This window comes from Nesoenas mayeri (genome assembly GCF_963082525.1).
Source record: "Nesoenas mayeri genome assembly, chromosome: 4".
Lineage (NCBI taxonomy): Eukaryota > Metazoa > Chordata > Aves > Columbiformes > Columbidae > Nesoenas > Nesoenas mayeri.
In genome coordinates, this window is record NC_137540.1 from 70812367 (window position 1) to 70831219 (window position 18853).

The 18853-nt window shown below is 35.2% G+C and overlaps 2 protein-coding genes across 2 annotated transcripts; both read left to right on the forward strand.

Annotated features, from left to right (window-relative positions):
- Positions 1–206: 206 nt before the first annotated feature.
- SPON2 (spondin 2) lies at positions 207–5995 on the forward strand (the record flags this gene model as incomplete). The annotated part of the gene is made up of 6 exons (XM_080343979.1): positions 207–374; positions 1167–1392; positions 1739–1962; positions 2228–2419; positions 3494–3668; positions 5817–5995. The coding sequence occupies 6 exons, from the start codon at positions 207–209 to the stop codon at positions 5993–5995; spliced, it is 1164 nt and encodes a 387-aa protein (XP_080200105.1).
- A 5626-nt stretch (positions 5996–11621) lies between these two features.
- On the forward strand, positions 11622–17027 carry LOC308040239 (transmembrane emp24 domain-containing protein 11-like; the record flags this gene model as incomplete). The annotated part of the gene is made up of 5 exons (XM_080344135.1): positions 11622–11751; positions 12641–12741; positions 13656–13781; positions 15891–16037; positions 16878–17027. 5 exons carry the CDS (start codon positions 11622–11624, stop codon positions 17025–17027), a joined length of 654 nt encoding a protein of 217 aa, XP_080200261.1.
- Positions 17028–18853: the final 1826 nt, after the last annotated feature.

Sequence of the window (18853 nt, forward strand, 5' to 3'; positions counted from 1 at the left end):
GTTCATTTGTATAGCTTGGAGGCATTAATAAGAGCAGAGAACTGTAAAGGCACCAGAAAACTCGAACTGTTGCTAAGAATCCAAGGTATTTTTTTTAAAGCATTTCTTCTATTCGGCATCACAGTCTTCTGATAGGAACCTGAACCGGTTGACAGACAGGAAACCTCCGGTAGTCCATCCAAAAAGATTGCAAAGGGGAAGATGGCATGCTTTGTGCAAACCTGGAAAGTCTAAAGATTACAATAATTGTTGGACCAAAGGGACCCTCTTCAGGCATAAATAGCAAGACTCCTACTGTCTTCTCTTGCAGACCAACTCAGCTGCCAGCAAAAGCAGGTGCTCTCCCCCTACCAGTGCTCCAGAGGAAACATTTAGTGAGTATTCACAGCTCTTTTTACAAATTAATATATTATTAGAGTTTGAGTTATATTTTTACAGTTTTCTCAAAGGACAAAAGAATTTAAAAGTAAGTTTTTAAGGCTGTTATTTTAAACAATTGCTGGAGTTCAACAGTCTGATGCAATTACCATATTCATTTAAAAGCAAAATTTGTACAACCTATGACAGCAACTTTAAAAAAATATTGTTTTTTAACAACTATGTAGCTTAAACAATCTGAAGTAATTACAATGTATTTTTTAATGCACAAGTTATGACAGCAAAGTAATTTATATAAATATGAAATGTATTTGACTTTAAATGTTATGCCATAAAACAGCCTTTGTAGAATACAAAATTAAAATAAATCATTTCTTTTGGCAACGTAACCTGCAATTTAATCTTTAGAAGAAAAAATATAACACTAATGTTTTCCACAGAAACAGTTGCTACTCTAATTAATTCAAGATGTGGCTCTAATAAGATTTCAAAAGAAAATCAAAAACAGATTTTTCTCAGAGGTAGTACTATGGACGAGGTTAAGATATTTTTATATTCATTAGAAACACTTGTCCCAGGTAGAGTTACAGATTTGTAGTATATAGCATGGAAATATCAAACCTGAAAGCACTATAGTAATGTTTTTAGAAGCATAATAATTTTTAATGTTTCAGATAAATGCTTTCTTTTGGGTTATAACTTGCAGTAGGTTACATTTTATTATGTAACTCTTATTCAATTTTGAGTTTAAAGTGACTAATATGTCTTTTTGTGTGTGTGTGTGGAAGGGAATGGAAAACCTGATGTTTGTCTACTGCTCCTGTAAAGTTATCTGGACGTTCCTTGTAACAATCCTGGGTTATGCCAGCAGCTTGCCTGTGGGTGATGATTCTATTTGCGCGACAGAGGAACTTGCCAAGTACAGCATTATATTCACAGGGAAATGGAGTCAGACTGCTTTCCCTAAGCAGTATCCACTTTATAGGCCCCCAGCACAGTGGTCATCAATGTTAGGTAAGTTTTAAGAACAGATAAATCTGTGATATTGTTTTTTCTTATTATTATTAATAATAAACTTTAAAATAACTAATGAAAAGGGGGAAAAAATAGCTGAAGTTATTAAGACTGAAATGCAGAAAGTGAAGTATCCACAGTGCTTTCAAAAATCTCCAACTGTTTTCAATTGGATTCTGTTTTCAATTGGCTGCAGCTGAAATAAACAGTGATAAGCCAAATGCTTCAGTGTTCACTCATTTTTATACACGTTTTTTTTTAACCTCAGAAGTAAAACCAATAAATTGAAGGAATAAAGACAATCTAAACTAGACTTTTATGTCATGCCATGTATTCACTCAAATAGGTGTTACTCATAGTTCTGACTACAGCATGTGGAAAAAAAATGAATATGCCAGCAATGGTGTACGGGATTTTGCTGAGAAGGGTGAAGCGTGGGTATTAATGAAAGAAATAGAAGAAGCTGGAGAGAAAATTCAGAGTGTACATGGAATCTTCTCTGCTCCTGCCATTTCCAGTGGTACAGGACAAACATCCACTGAATTAGAAGTGCATCCAAGACATCCCTTAGTAAGTAAATGCACATATTCATTTTCAAAGTTTATTTTATGTCACTAGCATGAAAAATTAAATATTTGAGTTCTTGCTTTTAGAAACAATATAAAGCAAAGAGTTACTAAAAAGCATGGCACATTGCAGGGAGCACTTTGCAGCTTCTAGAAAGTAGAAGAGCATAATGACCTTTCTTTCAAAAATTTAAAGTTAAAATGACCATAAGCAGCACCGGAGCATTTCCCAATAAGTGATGCAATCCTGATGGATTTTGTTTCATTAGGTCTCATTTGTTGTACGAATTGTTCCAAGCCCTGACTGGTTTGTGGGTATTGACAGCCTAAATCTCTGTGAAGGAGACCACTGGATGGAAGAAGTGGCAGTAGATCTATTTCCATATGATGCTGGAACTGATAGTGGTTTCACATTTTCCTCCCCAAACTTTGCCACTATTCCACAGGACACAGTTACAGAGGTAGGTGTATGTACATAGTTTAGAACTTCATACTTGTATGTTTTGAGTCCTCCATTTAAAAAGACCCTATGACTACAGGAAAAACTCTTGTGAAACTTATTTCAGTATTTTAGAGTGCTGATAATGTCCATGTATGGATTTATTACATAGCTGATGACCCTACTGCTTTGGTTTATTTTCTGTATCTTTCAAATGTATCAGGTATATGCAAATGGTTCATGAAAATTTGTCTCTATATTTAAAGTACTTTTCTGTAAAAGCTGACTATTTTAATATTATTTTAACAATTCTTAAAACACCAGAAAAATAAAACTATTCACAAAAGTCCTGGCATTCCTAAATATGCATGTAGACAGGAAAATTGTCAGTAGTGAATAGTGGGGAGGAGCTTTTAGTTCAAAGTATTGCTGAAACCTGACACTGTGACATTTCAGGGGAAGGAGCTGAGGGAGAGCGGAGATCTCCATCACAACTGCAGTGACCCCACTTTCAGTCTCTTTTGCTTGTTTGCTACTCTATATGCCTCATACTTGCTTTTGTCCATTAAGGGTGGTGGGGAGCTGAGGATGTTGATTCGAATGTTTTGAATGCTATAAGCATTCCTTTAATCCTTCCTTTAAGGTCAGTTTTTCTAAAGAGAAATGCTGTGCTAATGAATAATGAGAAAAGGAACAGAGAAGCTGAGAAACAGCACATTTGGCCTTCATTATACATGTTACAGCTGCTATAGCAGACCTAACATTATTATTTAGTACTCTTGTGTTCTTTCTTTCAATAACATTTGCCACTTCCCATCAAACCATTCCATACCTTACTGAGTTTTCAGTACCTCCCACTGCAGTCCTCTCTCTAAAGGTTGGCACAAGTCATTGTGCCCAGTCTTAAAGCATTATGCATAAAAATTAAAAATTCTGGGATTACCAGCAGTAGTTGTGTGAACTGAGGTTCATATAAACCGGTTATATGTGTTTTACTTGCCAAAAAAGTATTAGCATGGTGTGTAAACGTGATTTTACAGTTATCTTCTTGTTAATATGATGTGGTTTCTTGAAGGTTCCACTTTTTACTTCACAGATCACTTGTTCATCTCCAAGTCACCCAGCAAACTCATTTTATTATCCCAAACTCAAAATTTTGCCACCTATTGCTCATGTAAAAATGGTGAAATTAAGGAAAAACCAGCTGGGTCTTTCTGCACCTTATTTTAATCTTCCAGCTAAAAGCAATGAAGTAATAGACTCTGTCTCAGGTAAGTGATTAGTACTTTGACATGCTCATTGCCATTACTTCCATTCACTCAACAAAATATGTTGAAATCTGGCACGTGATTGGGCAGAATATTATCCTGTCTGCATAGGAATAGTTTCCAGACTCAAACATGGGAAATAAAACAAGCCTGTTGACATAAAAGAGAATCCTGGGAAGAATGAGGAAGGGATTGCATGTTTGAACTATGGTTCAAAGGTCTGGGTTATATCCACAGTGAGGGTTACTCGAGCCTTATTATTGGGGTAGATCAGTGAATTTTATGAGAAAGAAACAACACTTGGTCAGAATCAGGGTTCCCAAATGCTTTACAACTTTGAAGTTAATATTAATCCTTTAGTTTTTACATGATAGAGCAAAAGAACTATTATTGTTGCATCTTTCTGGGTCAGTGGGTTTTATAGTTATGTGCAATAAGAATCACTATAATTCAATTGATTTGGACATAGTTGTGATAGAAACGTACATCCTGACAACAAAAATAATGTTCTCACTCATTTTTCTTTCTGAAAAATATTTGCTAATAACTTTGTTTGGGTAGGAAGACATGTAAACTACTGATTCAAGTCAGTCTTAAGGGTAATTTTCAAATCTCCAGATTAACAAACACATAACTAACATGATATTTGCTCTAAGGGGAATAGAGCAGTTGGACAATGTCCACTAAGATTTTCTCCTTACATTTTTCTTGTGGATTTTTACAAAATGTAAGATGTAGGGTTAAAAATAAGAAGACTGACTTCCTAAATACTATCTGAGAGACAGCAGTAGATGAAATCCCCAATGTATTCCTAGAAGAGCTGCTATGTTCCAAGAGCTTCTCCAGCATGTCTGAAGATTACGTGTCTCTAGCTCTGTGCTGAGGTCATCTCACAGCCACTAGAACTAAACTCATTCCCTACACAGTGATTAATGCATGATTTATACTTTAACAAATGTATTTATCTATCAATGTATAGTTTTTGAATGCATTTCTATTAGTAAATAAGAAATATTCAAAGTGAATGCTACATATTTCATTTGCAATCAGGGACCTTTCCCACCATTTTTGAAAAGAATATTTGGCCCTCTTTAGCATGTAAATTTAAAATAATACATGTAAAGTGTGGTGTTTCAAAAACAGTTTTTAATGATATATCCCCACTTGACTGTATATTCACCAGTAAATCAGTCTATTTTAAAACATATTCCAAAATCAAAAGTACAGACGAAACTGTCCCTCATTCCCTCTAGAAACATGGGAACAAGTGATCACAACAGAAGTGGGGAGTTCCATTGTAATACCAGAAAATTATCCCTGAGGTCACACATTTAGTACGGCATTTAAAGCCAGTTTTGTGGACACCTATTTTACCTACAAGTGCTGTAATTCACAGTTTTCTTGTAATTTCCTGTGACAAGCAATATCCTCATTTAACCTACTAAGAAATAGTCACCTATGTTTTTATGAAAGGTATTTTAAATGGAAGCATACATTATGGAAAGTACTTCAGAGTTTCTGACTTATTTTCTTGCAGTAAATTAAAACTACATTGAAAACCATTTTAACATTAAAAAGCTTCTAGTGATGGAACATCTTTGTTGGCAAAGGGAACTGTAATGTACACACTAAACAAGAGGAAGATGATTTAATGATTACAAAATGGGACTTTCTTACTTCTGAAGTGGAATAGAATTCAGTATGAACAACTACAGGAACAATATCTAGCTGCAAAGAAATATAAAATATACCAAAATAAAGGAGAGAAATGCTTTAGAACCAGTGTTTTTAGTAAGCCATGCAAAGGCAAATTAGTTATAAAATTGACAGTAAATGTTTTGTAATACAATCTTTTGAATGTAATTATTTTAAGCATAGGGTGTTTTTGATAGAAATTCTATATGTTCAAATTAGAAAATATAATACCTCAGTGTCTCGACTGCGATAATAATAATACCAGTGTTGATGAGCTTAGGAGCTGAAAACAGACATTTTTATTTATGTGACAACATATGGATTATATTAATATCACATGCATTTTTGGATAAGTAAGGACAGTATTTGATTATCATTCCTTAATGTTTTGCCAACTATGTATTTGCCTTAAGCACAAATTTATGTAAAGTTACCTTTTCATTGTGTATATTGCAGAAACACCACTGGACTGTGAGGTTTCCCAATGGTCTTCCTGGGGTCTCTGTCGAGGTCCTTGCAGCAAAACAGGGACCAAGATCAGAACTCGTTTTGTACTTCTTCACCCTGCCAATAATGGGAACCCTTGTCCAAATCTGGATGAAGAAACAGGATGTGAACCAGAGAATTGTGTCTGAAATAAAGAAAAGATGATAATTTAGATAATTTAAAAGTAGGATAAGTTTAATTAAATCTAAACTACATGTCAGTCAATGTTCCTTATAATTTGGGTATGCTGCACTATTCTGCTGAAAAGATATATTAGACTGGTTTTGAAAGTTGTTCTTTAATATAAAGATTTTGGGGGGTTAAATTTCTAAATTTTAGTATGACAACAGTATTTCATCATTTACAGACCGAGAAACCCGAGATAAATCCTGGCTATAAATATACTATAAGTTCTTGGAGTACCCTCTAGTGGCAGAAGAGAAGACATTTGGAAATACACACAAAAATCTTTCAATGACAAAATCTCAACTAATAATGTTCTTAAATACTGTAATTTGTTGATCTACAGCTATTTATACCTAGAAATTACATTTTTCTCTAAATTATGTTTTTATAATTTATTGGCATTTTTGTTGTCTTTCTAAACATGTTTAACATGCATTTCTTCAGAAACTACATACATAAATCAGAGTGATCAGATGTTTGTGGTGTGGCAATAGTATAACTGAGTAAACTTGTCTTGAGACTTATGAATACATGAAAATGTCTCTTCTTTTTTCCTCAAAAAGTGAGAATAGTTGTCATGAGAACACTCAGCCAGCAAAGTTACTAGAAAAATTCAGAAATGTGGATACTACTAGAAAACCTCAGAACTTAATGAAAAGTGTTTTCCGAGATTTTAAAGCTGGCTGGTTGTATGTTCCTCATGTGACAAATATCTCAAAGTTAACACTGTTGACCATAACATAAATTATATCATTGTCTATATATATGCAGTAAATGTGTCTATGGTTCCTTAAATGTGTTTGCTGCTATTTCTGTTCCTCACCTTTCTACAAAGAAAACTTACCAATGTTTTAATGTTATCTAAAATTGAGGTGTACACACATATAACAAAACACAAGATGCCAGAAACTGTCCTGACTGCAAGTTTTAATGCTCAAATAACTGTTATTATGAATGAATATAAAATGAATGAAACACATTGCTTATAAAAAGTTGTGGCTACCAACTAGGAAAAGGATTTTTGAGTAACGCCATTCAATAGAATATGTATACAGTCAGCCCACAAAACTTTTACAGCACACTGATTTTACAAACTTGCAGCACAGATATTGAACAGGAGGGTTGATTTGAATACGTTCCTTTTGGAATGAACCAAATATGAGAATTTTTATTATCTACTTAAAGGGGCACACTGTATTCTCTGTAAGGCTGAAACATTTAAAAGGTAATTTTCTTCCAGGAGATAAATCTTGCAGACTCAAAGACATTTGAAACGTTATCACACTAGGCTAGGCTGGTCCTGCAAATGCGGATAAACACAGAGATGTTAGAGCTAAGTTTAGGAATATCTGCATCTTGCATTCTGCGAACTCCCACTGTTGCCTGTTTTACTTACTTCGTTTATTATACTTTATTTATGTTAAGGTTCCTCTGTTTCCACTCTATAATGGGAGCAGTGTCATTAGTATTATTAGTATTAGTATTATTTTTACATTTTGTGTTTAGTGGAATTCTCTGCCTTTTCAATTTTTTCTTGTTTCTATATTAATTTTTACCCATTCTATGTTTTCTGTTAAACTTACTTCCTATATAGTTACACAATTATTACCGTCTCAAAAACATATATTGAAGAATATATTTAAATATTCTCTGAGGACAGGAACTAAACTCGGGAAAGGTCTTGGGTAGAAATCAGATACAAGTTTAAACTTACAGAAAAACCTACAAACCACAAGGTATCCTTGGAAGAACCTTCCCAGAAGTTCTCTGAAAACTAGAATTTTACTTCTTCACATGTCCGCGACATGGATTTATCTTAAAAATTTTGGAACAATGCAGAAACACAGAGAGACTCTTCCTTCCTTTTCCCTTACATGCAGTGTTATAGGTGACTGGCTGCCAAGATGCTGTGGTCCTAAATATGTGAGATTTAGGAAAGGAAATAGGTAAATTAATTTCTGTGTTAAACTGATGTCAGGAGACACTTTGTCAGTAAACTTGAAATGGATTTGTAAACGTTGTTTTTAGCAAGAATTTTTGTAGGAAGAATCAGCTTTGGTGCCTTGGCAGATATCCTTGCAGAATGGAAAGTATGGTTAAAGGTAAGTGTAGCAGCAAGAGTCACCACAGACTTGAACTGTGGTCCTACAAAAAGTAGGAACACCAAATTCAATTCCCATGATGGAACAGGGTATCTCATTACTGAGAACAGCTTGTCCAGTACCTTAAGAAATTTGAGGACAGTTAGCTGTGAGCAAACAAAAGATCTTCCTATTGTCTCCTGGGAGGTAGGAGTGCCAGCTGAAGCTGTCTATATATTTATGCTTTTCTACAGGCTGTGGCTTCTCTGCAGGCAACCAATACAGCACCTTGCTGGTGAATGATTAGGAAAAAAACAGGTTAACATTGTAGATAAGTCAAGGCATGTGAAGGACTGATTTGATCTGTGAACTGAACAGCCCTCCCTGGTACCACAGCAGAACGTTTGCTGTGTGAGCCTTGGGTGGACTAAAGGAAAGGGCAGATATTTCATTCTAACAGATACTCCAGAATGCCTGGGATAGGTGCCCAGGATATGTGTGTGCCTGTGAGAGAGAAATAGACTTACAAACTGAGACCCTGTTCCATTTTGCCAAGTAAATGTGCCTTCCCACAATCGAGGAGAGGCTGTATCAGAGCAGGTAAGTGAACGCACCACACGTGACCTAATCTCATCCACCAAGTCTACTATGAAATGTTGCAGGCAATTATCAAAATAGTGCAGAATCTGCTGTTAAAGATGATTCTGGAGAGAGACAGTCTTGGATTCATTGAAAAATAGCTCTAACACCCTAGCAACACTGCCTAAATTGAGCATGGTCACGGAAAGCAATGTGTTTCAAACTTCTAGAATGGAGGCAAAGAGTATGCCAGCCTTTCTGAACACTGAATGAGCATTGTCCTTTCTGAGTGTGAGCAAAAGATCTGATAGTATTCAATGGTATAGAAGGCAAAGAAGTCAATTTAATTATATTCCCAGTACCATATAACAGAAGTACATTGGGAATACCTGATCTGTCATGAATGATTCAAAAAAATAAAGTAGCTCAGACTGCTCTATGACAATATTTAATGTGCTCAGAAAATAAATCTAACACTTGATACAGAAATCCTGGAGTCACCTAATCTGGTTCAATGAGATGAAGCATACAGAAGTTTTGGCCATGATAATTTGCAAGTACTGCAAATGCTTGAGACAAAATGCTCTCAATATGCTGCATGAAAACCCAATCACCAGGAGGCTGATTATTTTTATTGGAAGTCCAGCAGCCCTACTATGTTAGCGTTTGTTAGCCAAATGTACGGAAGTAATGTGTCTGTCCCAACTGGTCTGGACAGAGTGAAGGACAATGTGGAATCCTCTTGTGCATCTTGTTTGTGTTCTGTCATTGGAACATGGAATTTCTGAAACTTCAGGTAGTCAATCAAAACCTATATTTCCTGCAGGTGTATGTAGTAAGGCATGAGCATTTACGCAGGTGCACGTCAGTCAAGATTTCCCCATTGTGGAGGGTTAAGAGTCTAGTTATATGATGAGAGTCTGTAAAATCTAAATTATTTCTGATGGATAAATGCTGAAGTAGCAAAGGAGCCCTAATATCACCCTTGAGACTCCTAAGGATTCAATGGCCATGAGATACAATTTGTATCCTTCTGTCCTTAACCATATGGAGTCAAAGAATAAGAAGTAATGTTTAAGGAATCAAGTCTGACAATCTCTTTATTAGTATAGGGATGTTGCATTTTGCTGGAGGTGAACTAATACTTGTGCTAGAACTTGTGTGAAGATACTTCATGTTGGCAAATGGACTGAACTGATGATGGTTGTCAGCCTGTGCCAGTGTTAGATATTTTACTGAGATAATTTCACAGATAGCAGGCGCAGATACGGGCAATAAACATAAATCAGTATTTTTTTTTAAGATGTGAATTAATCCAATAAGAGTTACCTTCCTGAAATGTTAGATATTTAGGTTGCAGACGTTGATGATGAGTCTTTCTTCCTTGCCTCTAGGAAAACACAAGTACTTGTGCTATGATGGAGCCAGTTCTACAGCTACTAGTGCTAGCAGAATGCTTCTCCTACCAAAGCAGGTTCTCAGAAGGGCTACTCAGGAATGGACAGGAAGACCAACGTAATTTTATTTACTAGTATAGGTGTAACCAAAAAACAATAAATGCAAATGGGACATTTAATGAGGTAATTGAAAGAAATGTTCAGAGGAGGTGTTGGACAATATGAGACAAGGGCTAGTCATGACCCCTTGGTGTGTGCATAGTGTTGAGGATGCAACTTATGCGGCTGAGCATTTGATGGCTGTATAAAACCAAACCATAAAATAAAATCCAACTTCCACCTTTTCAAGCAAAACAGATGCTGGTAAAATTCCAGCAAGGAAATGGTGTTTTCCCTGTTTACAGCACTGTGAGCCACGTACATGGCATGTGTGTGTGCAGTAGAGGTGGGTTATATCCCATATCCTGAAGTCAAGATGCAAGGACTCTGAAGTGAACTGAGAGGTCCATAAAAGGCACATTCAGGGATATCACTGGACAATTTCACCTGCAAATGCCACATGCTACTGAGGAATAGGGCAGGGTTGGAGTGAGTCAGTGAGCAAAACACAGAGCCTTCCACAGGAGTGTAGAGAGCTTGAGGAAGGGAAAATGAGCTCAAAGATTTCCCTACTGGAAATGATTCCCAAGGTGGGTCCTCCCCGCTGGACAAGGACCGTGTATTGTCTCACATCAACACCAACCTTTCAGACTCAGTGGTCTCAGTTTATAAGACAAGGAACACTTAAATGGTAAATGAGTTAATCATCAGACATACAGATTGGTCTGTATTAGTACAAAGGATAAAAATAAACCCCTCAATTATTGTTTGATTTACACCATAACTTTCTTTAGAGAATTTATTAGGCAGTATCTAAGAAAAAGACAGTCTTCTGTAAAAAGTTGTTTTCAGAAAGTGTTAGAATTTTCTTATTTTCCCTGTGGTATCATATTCATTAGTGTTTCAGAGTCTTTTATTTTCCAATTTCTTTTGGCTTTTTTGGTATTTCTTTCAGCCCTTTTATGTAGTCCCTGTGGGTTTTGTACAGGATTGTACAAGATTTCTTAGTAGAAGAGGAGTGAAGCTCTGGAATAATCACCCAGAATAAATGGGAAATAAAAGTTAACAAATTCATTTAAATTGAAAATTGTGCAGTTTATGGAAAGAGACAATGTAAAGTAATCTAGGGAACTGATCTCAAGTACCTGAGAGGTCCTTTACAGTTTCATGTTCTTTTATGTATATAAAATACATTTTTGATCTAGGTGCTGGGAAATAAGAAGGCTTTTATAAGTTATCTTTTTCACGTTATCTCATTCTGCAGAACATACTGTAGTTATTTATAAATGTGTAACCACCAGCTGCCTCTTCTCACAGTTTTTTTTTCTCTCTCAAATACACACTGAGAAGTAGCAAACAAGGAATGACCACAGGACTACATGCACTTGTAAATAGTTTTCTTCAAAAGCAGCACAACTGGGATATATAAAAACATGAAAAGCCAATTAATAGGACTTCTTATGAACTCTTGGATTTCTTTTTCACTTGCTTTGTATTTTCACAGCGGAGAAAGAGAAGAGAAATGTATAATTGAAGACGTTCCCAGTGACACACTGGTAATCGGTAGGTACCTGTCAATGCTATATGATGATCTAACCTATGCAATGATAAAGATAGCTTGTAATGTAACAGGAAAATCTGTGACTGATGAATATAGAAAAAACATGATGGCAAGGGCACACTGAAAATAACTCCCCACAGCAGGGGCAAGTCATAATATTCTCACACATTGTGTGTAACCATCAGCCAAGGAAATGCAGGTTTCCAGAGCACTTAACTGACTAGACAGAGAAAAAGAATCTCTTCTAATTCTACAGCAGTGGAATTGCTGCCTCCATAGGTGCTTCAGCACATTCGGACAGATTTACTCGTTCATACCAGAATTTCTGTAACATGGTTTTCCCCATGTGAATGGGAAAGCTACTTTTTTGATTAACACTGTTCAGGAAAGAAGCAATTCAAGATGTACTAAAGTTCCATTTCACCTGTGATATCACAAACACATTAAATTCACGTCAAAGACTGTAAATGTAGAACTGAAAGGGGGATAGCAAAAATAATATCTCTCTCTCTCTCTCTCTCTTTTTTAATTATATGATAAATATGAAAGGAAATCCAGTAAACATAATTTGAATACTGGTAACTTATGCTTTTGGAGGTCTCATCATACTGTCTGTATGCTAATCTTGTCAGAGCATTAGGAGTAATTAGAAAGTATTGTTAATCAACTGTGTTTGTAGTATTCTAGAACATTTTCTAGTATAGTAAAACCTTATTGCATTTCACTCTGTCGTAAAGTGCCCCCTGAGCAATTTTAATCATAAGCACATGAAATACATATATTGTTTTATTGTTAATAATTTATCTTTATATTTTTGCTGAAAAAGCAATAGAGCTGTTTAATATTAAGCTATGTTTTATTTAACAGATTTTCATCTCTGTTTTCATTCAGGGAATTACAAAGTACAAAGTTGGGACATACGTGAACAAGACTTTCTTGAATCCGCTCCTGGTTTGGGAATGTTTGTGACTGTCACAAGTCCTTCTGCTGAGGTAAATGTGCCTTATGAATGTTTCTGTAGGATTTATGAGTTGACTTTTGGCACTGGCATGCAGCACTATCTAAAAATAATAGACACTTTTTGGGAAACATAAATCCACGGTCTACCAGCTAGTTCAGTATTTTGATGCTGAAAGGTATAAGCACCTTATGAGTGCTATCAAAGTAAACATAAATTACAATGTTTGATATTTGTATGGACTATTTTTGCATCACCAACAGATTTGAGAAATTTTGTCATTAAGAATAGTGACAACTGAGAAAAAAAAGGTTTACATTTAAAAAAAATGAAAATTCACTAAAGAAGTAAAATGGTACAGAATGTACTTGAGCAGCAGAAAGGAAGTTTGATGATAAACTAAATTGCAAAAGTCAAGGTTACCATGAGGGTACATAAAGCCATCATGCATAGCAACTGTCTGCATTGCCATGAGGTCCTGAGCTTTTCCAGCAATAGACAATTTATTTCTGTGCCTAGGCAAGGTCTTAGTTTTCAAACATTAAATGCTTTAGAGAGCACTGGTTTTTGTACATTGCAGAAATCTATAGTATTTCAGTTTTTACTGTGAGCTACATTTATTTTTCACTACATCTATTCTGAAATTCGGATAAACCTGATGATTTCAGGAAGTTAATTGATTATTTTTTACATCAAATTTACAGCACTGTTTTTTGATCGTTTTATTGGCATTTATAATGTACATAACACTGGAACAGGCTGCCCAGGGAGGTTGTGGAGTCTCCTTCTCTGCAGACATTCAAAACCCGCCTGAACGCCTTCCTGTGTAACCTCATCTGAGTGTTCCTGCTCTGTCAGGGGGATTGGACTGGATGAGCTTTCGAGGTCCCTTCCAATCCCTGACATTCTGTGATTCTGTGACATAACCAACTTATATCTAAATTACAGGTAATATTGTCAAAACTGTATGGGCCACAAGGAACATTTTCTTTTACATCCTATCTATCTGGGGAGTACATTATCTGTTTCCAGTCTAACTATACAAGACTTCTGTCATTTCCAGGAAGCAGACTGGTAGGTGTATTTCTTAAATATTCTTTGTTGTCATACTAGCAATGATATCCAAACTGCAGAGTTTACAAACTAGATTAGAAGTTGGTCTAACTTCCCACAGATAATTCAACATTTCTTAGTGATTAAAGAAAAAAAACCTAGAATTATGAAGATGAAGAGATAAGAAGACTCTTATGATATTTAAGAAGTTGAGATTAAAGAGGTAAGCTTAATAAAACTATAGAATGATTTAATGTTTGTATGGTGCTTTGAATATGAAAAATTCTGATCAATAATATTGGCTATTTGCTTCATACAGACACATATGTAAGATTGACTAACACAAGCACTTTTCATAAAGATATTTCATATCTTCACTGAGACTGAATGCCTGAAGAAAATATAACATTTTAATTTTTGAAAGATATTCAGCTTTAGAATGTGTTACCATACTTTACATTGTCTACTACCAACAAAGTTAGTCTTAATAGAGATTTTGAAAAAAAAGAAGACATCAGAAGTGATATCATTAATCTATTTCTATTTCAGCTATAATGACATTAGTACTGTTTTGAAAATTTTAGCTGTATGCCTCTTCACCAAAGGTAGTTGAACAGATGTGAAGAAATATTTTGTAGAGGTGTTTTGTTTTTCCACTTGACTGCAAGAGTTAGATAACCAGCTAGATATAAACATCTCATAAATGTGTTAAGTGAGGTAGACCCAATTTAATGCTAGATGTATGCTTTGGGAACATGTAGATGACAGAACCAAGAAGAGCTAACAGCACTGAAGTGGGGCTACTACACTGGAATAAGTAGGTGTTCTTATGGGCTAATTTATGGAAATTACTGGAAATTTAATCATAGAGATTGCAAAAGCACTTAGGTTGTCATAATACAAAAATTTGTGGAGCTCAGCAACTAGAAAGGGTAAGGCGGATAAAGCATTGGTTGGTCATAGATAGCTACACACCATGAATGTGTTTCTGAGGATACAGCAGGAGATTTTTGTCTGGTATAGATGGAGCAGTATTAATATAATTTTACATGACACATGCACCATGTACAATTCTGGTCATCCTGATTAAAAGAAGGGAAGAGATATAGGGAAGAAAAACATTGAAAACACAGATATTAAATAGGGTGTTTGTTTAGCTTAAGAACACAGAAGGAAAACGAGGAAGATATTATTCTTTATAGTTATATCTGCAGGAATAAAATCACAAAAGAAAAAAAAAGACATTATTTAGCTAAATTAAATCTTTAAGTGGTCTTCTGTAAGAACCACATGTAATGACTGCTTCAAAACAAAGTCTAATAAATTAATGGACAAAGGCTACCATAAGGTTGTGAGGTGGATTTCTGAATGTTCAGTTAATTAACTCAAAAAGAGCTGAAAGACCTGAAAGTGGATGTGCTCTTCATTTGTGGTAGATGTCTGAGTACCCCAAGCTTCTGTCATGGTAATGCCAAACTTGAGGATTTCCGCGTATTATCTGTTTGGCTCAAACTTTTTAATCTCCTCTTAGATTCAAACCGGCTACTAGAATAACTTTTTCCTATTAATTTTAGTGAAATTGTCAATTCGTGTCAAAATAAGTTGCATGATATTGCAAGTTGCATTCTTTCTCTGTGTTTATTGCTTGGTGGGTTTGGGCATTTTTGCTGTAGATCATTCAATAGTTTATAGGATATTGGGAGGTATTTCATACCAAATAAACTATGTGTGGAAAAAGGAAAAGAACTGCAGTAGTATTGAAGAATGTAATTTCTGCAATAGTAGGATAGAATGTGAAATACAATGAGCAGTCCTAATACCGCTCATTTTTTTAGTGCATTTGGACAAAGAACAGGAAACATTCATGGTGGTTTAATCAATGCTAGCATAAAATAATGCCCTAACAGGAATGAAAGTTTTAAATGTATATATTTAATTAAAAATAATATTAAGAAACACTTTAAATATCCCACCTGATTCTAATTTTGGGAAGGATTTCTATAAGCAGTTAAAACTATTTTCCTATAATATGCTTAAACAAAAATTATCCGCTGTTTGTTTGTTTTGTTTTTTTAAATAATTTTGAAAACACAGAAGACACAGTAAGGAAAATATTTTTTCTGTTTGCAGCGTATCCATCTGGACATCAGAGTTGGGGAACATTTTTTGGATGAATCTGTTCTTCAAGCCAAAGACAAAGTGAATGAAGTTAACATGAGACTGGAACATCTAATTGAGCAAATTCATCATGTGTCTAAAGAACAAAACTATGAAAGAGTATGTGTATTGCCAATGGAAATGTTAAATATATTGTACATAGGCTGATTGATTTATAAAGTATTATGAGATTTATGATTTAATTGCAGTGTTATTTTTAACTAACTCATTAAAATCTATTTAACCAACATACCCACATTACCTTGCAAAATATTTTTAAGCTGTCACTTAAAAACTAATTAATCACTGTGAACTCATGCTTGTAGCAACAGGCGCCATTTTAAAAAAGGAATTTCCAAATATAGTTTTCTTGGTCAGAGTTGGTAAGAGCAGCTGAGCAGGTGGCAGGTACCATTGCTGGTGATGTCGCCAGCTGTTGTTTCCATGCTGGTCTTTGTGGATAAACTTTATTAGAGTGGTTATGGAAATGACTTATTTATATATCTCCGCACAGTTAGAAATAATGCCTTCCTTCAAACAACTGTACACCCGTTGTCTTCGCTTTTCTATACATATGCCAGCAGTCAGACTGTATTTGAAATGCATCAACTAATTACAAAAAGAAAAATATGTATTGGCTGCAAAGAGGTTCTTGTCTGCAGTATGAAGGTGACTTTAAACCTAAAAATGCTTGAGCGTGTACTAATGGAATATATTTAGTACAACATATATTTCTTGAACAAAGGAAAGCTCTGTTTACCTTTCAGCTTCAGGATACAGTGTGTCTGATTCTCAGTTTTGATTTGTAAATGGGTAGGAATAAGCTTTGATTTTTATCAACATGAAAAACATGTTTGTTCTCTACCGTGCAGAAGAGGGATGCCTGTCTAGTTACCCAGACAGCAGCATGAAACATACAGATGCCAGAAGGTAATAATGCTTTTCCTTTTTTTACTTCAGGAGCGTGAAGAAAAATTTCGGAAGACAAGTGAAGAAACCAACAGCAATATTTTGTGGTGGGCTATCGTACAAACAATAATCCTCATCTCAGTTGGAATCTGGCAAATCAAGTCTCTCAGAGATTTCTTTATATCTAAGAAGCTTGTTTAAGTCTTATAAAGTAAACGCACAGATTAAACAATTGAACACCATCTAACACCTAGCCTCCAAAGTGACTTTGTATCTATGAGAAAATTGGTTGTAGATAACTCTCAAGCTTCTCTCATCCTCTACGCTGGTTCTTACTCTGGTTTCTCAATCTGTATCGCAGCCTCTGGCATCCCTTTATGTTTTACTCCTTGAATCTTTTATCCATTTTTTTTCCTCTGCAGATGTAAAGCTAAATCTAGAAGAGGGGCTTCATGAGTAAGGCAACATTTAAGTTCAACTCAGGATTGTGAAATCTAAAATAGAAATCTAAAACAATTTTCCAAATTTTTCAGAGTTCTCTACTGTTGTGGTTTAATTCTTGCTGGCAACTGAGCACCACGCAGGCACTCAATCACTTCTACCCATAGGGGAATGAGGGAGAAAATTGGAAGAGTAAAAGTGAGAAAACTTATGGGTTGATATAAAAAAGTTCAACAACAACATAATAATAACAATAACAACAACAATAATAATACGATGTAAGGGTTAATTTGGTGAGAGTGTCTTGAACTCGAGCTATGTTTGTGTAACACCTAGCTTTTCCTTAAATACAATTGTGATTGCTTTCTTTTAAAATATGCAAAGTTGAAGTGACAGTGGAGCTCACCCTTAATATTATGATCAGTGGATGCAGCAATTGCCATGGAAGAGAGAGACCCAGAAAAACCATTTGGAATTACACTTACTTTTTTTCTCCCAGATAGGCCCCAAACATTAGGGTATAGAGTTAAGATCTGACCTTTCCCACAGTTGTTTATGTAAATTATAGTCTTTGTGAAATATGTCAAAGTAAACCAAATTAGAGGTTTCTTGGTAAACATCGAATTTGTGCCTGTATATTTTATTTGAAGCTATTCTTACACTAAATTCTTCAGTCTGTTTCTGTGTTCCATAATTATTTTTAATTATCAGCAACTGTAACATGACTGCCTAAGAAACCAGTTTTTTACTTGATTGTGTATTCGATTTCACTTATTGCAGCTTGACTGAATGCATCTTTATGCCTTAATTTAGCTAGTTTGTGTACAACTAGCATAGTAGCTACAGTATCATGCAGTTGCAAGTCAAAAGCTGCAGTTAAAAATTCAGATAATTAGCTTAACAAAGCAGTAATTGTGTAAGAAGAAGTGGGAGGTGGTTATAACATGACCCATGTCAGCTGTTGGTTAAGATGTAAAGGGACATTATTGGAAAAGTTTCTAGAGAGCACTGTGGTAGTAGAATGTTGTGGTTTGGCTTCCTGCTTGTATTTCCAGACCCTTCACTAGTCTAAAAATTAGTGAATGTTGAAATATCTATAGACCGGTTATTATTTTAAAGGCACTGCTTGCTTTCTTTTTTCTGTCTTCTCACCTTTGTTTTCATTAGCAAGGAAATGACATTGCCCTTTAAGTTCACTTACGTTCACAGTACGGGCATGAAAATACAGCCGTGAGTGTGTAAGAATCCATAAAGTTGATACAAAGTTGAGACAAAAAGCGATGCTCTATGGACCAAATCAACCAAAACAAAATCTCATCAAGCTACTCACTGAGGTTTGTCTTACATTTAAAAATTCTGTGACTTTAAAATTGTCACTTGAAATGTCCAGTAAATAAATGTTATTAAATTCACTTTTACAGAGCACTCACAACATGTCTTGTAATAAAATCTTTGGTGGTAAGAAACAAGGAAAGATGTGTTCCAACCATATGGTATATGAAATCCTGGAAGGAAATTTAATAAAGTGTTGCCTCAAGGTTGCGATTCAGACTGTAGCTGATATTTAGCGTAAGGCTCCTAACTAC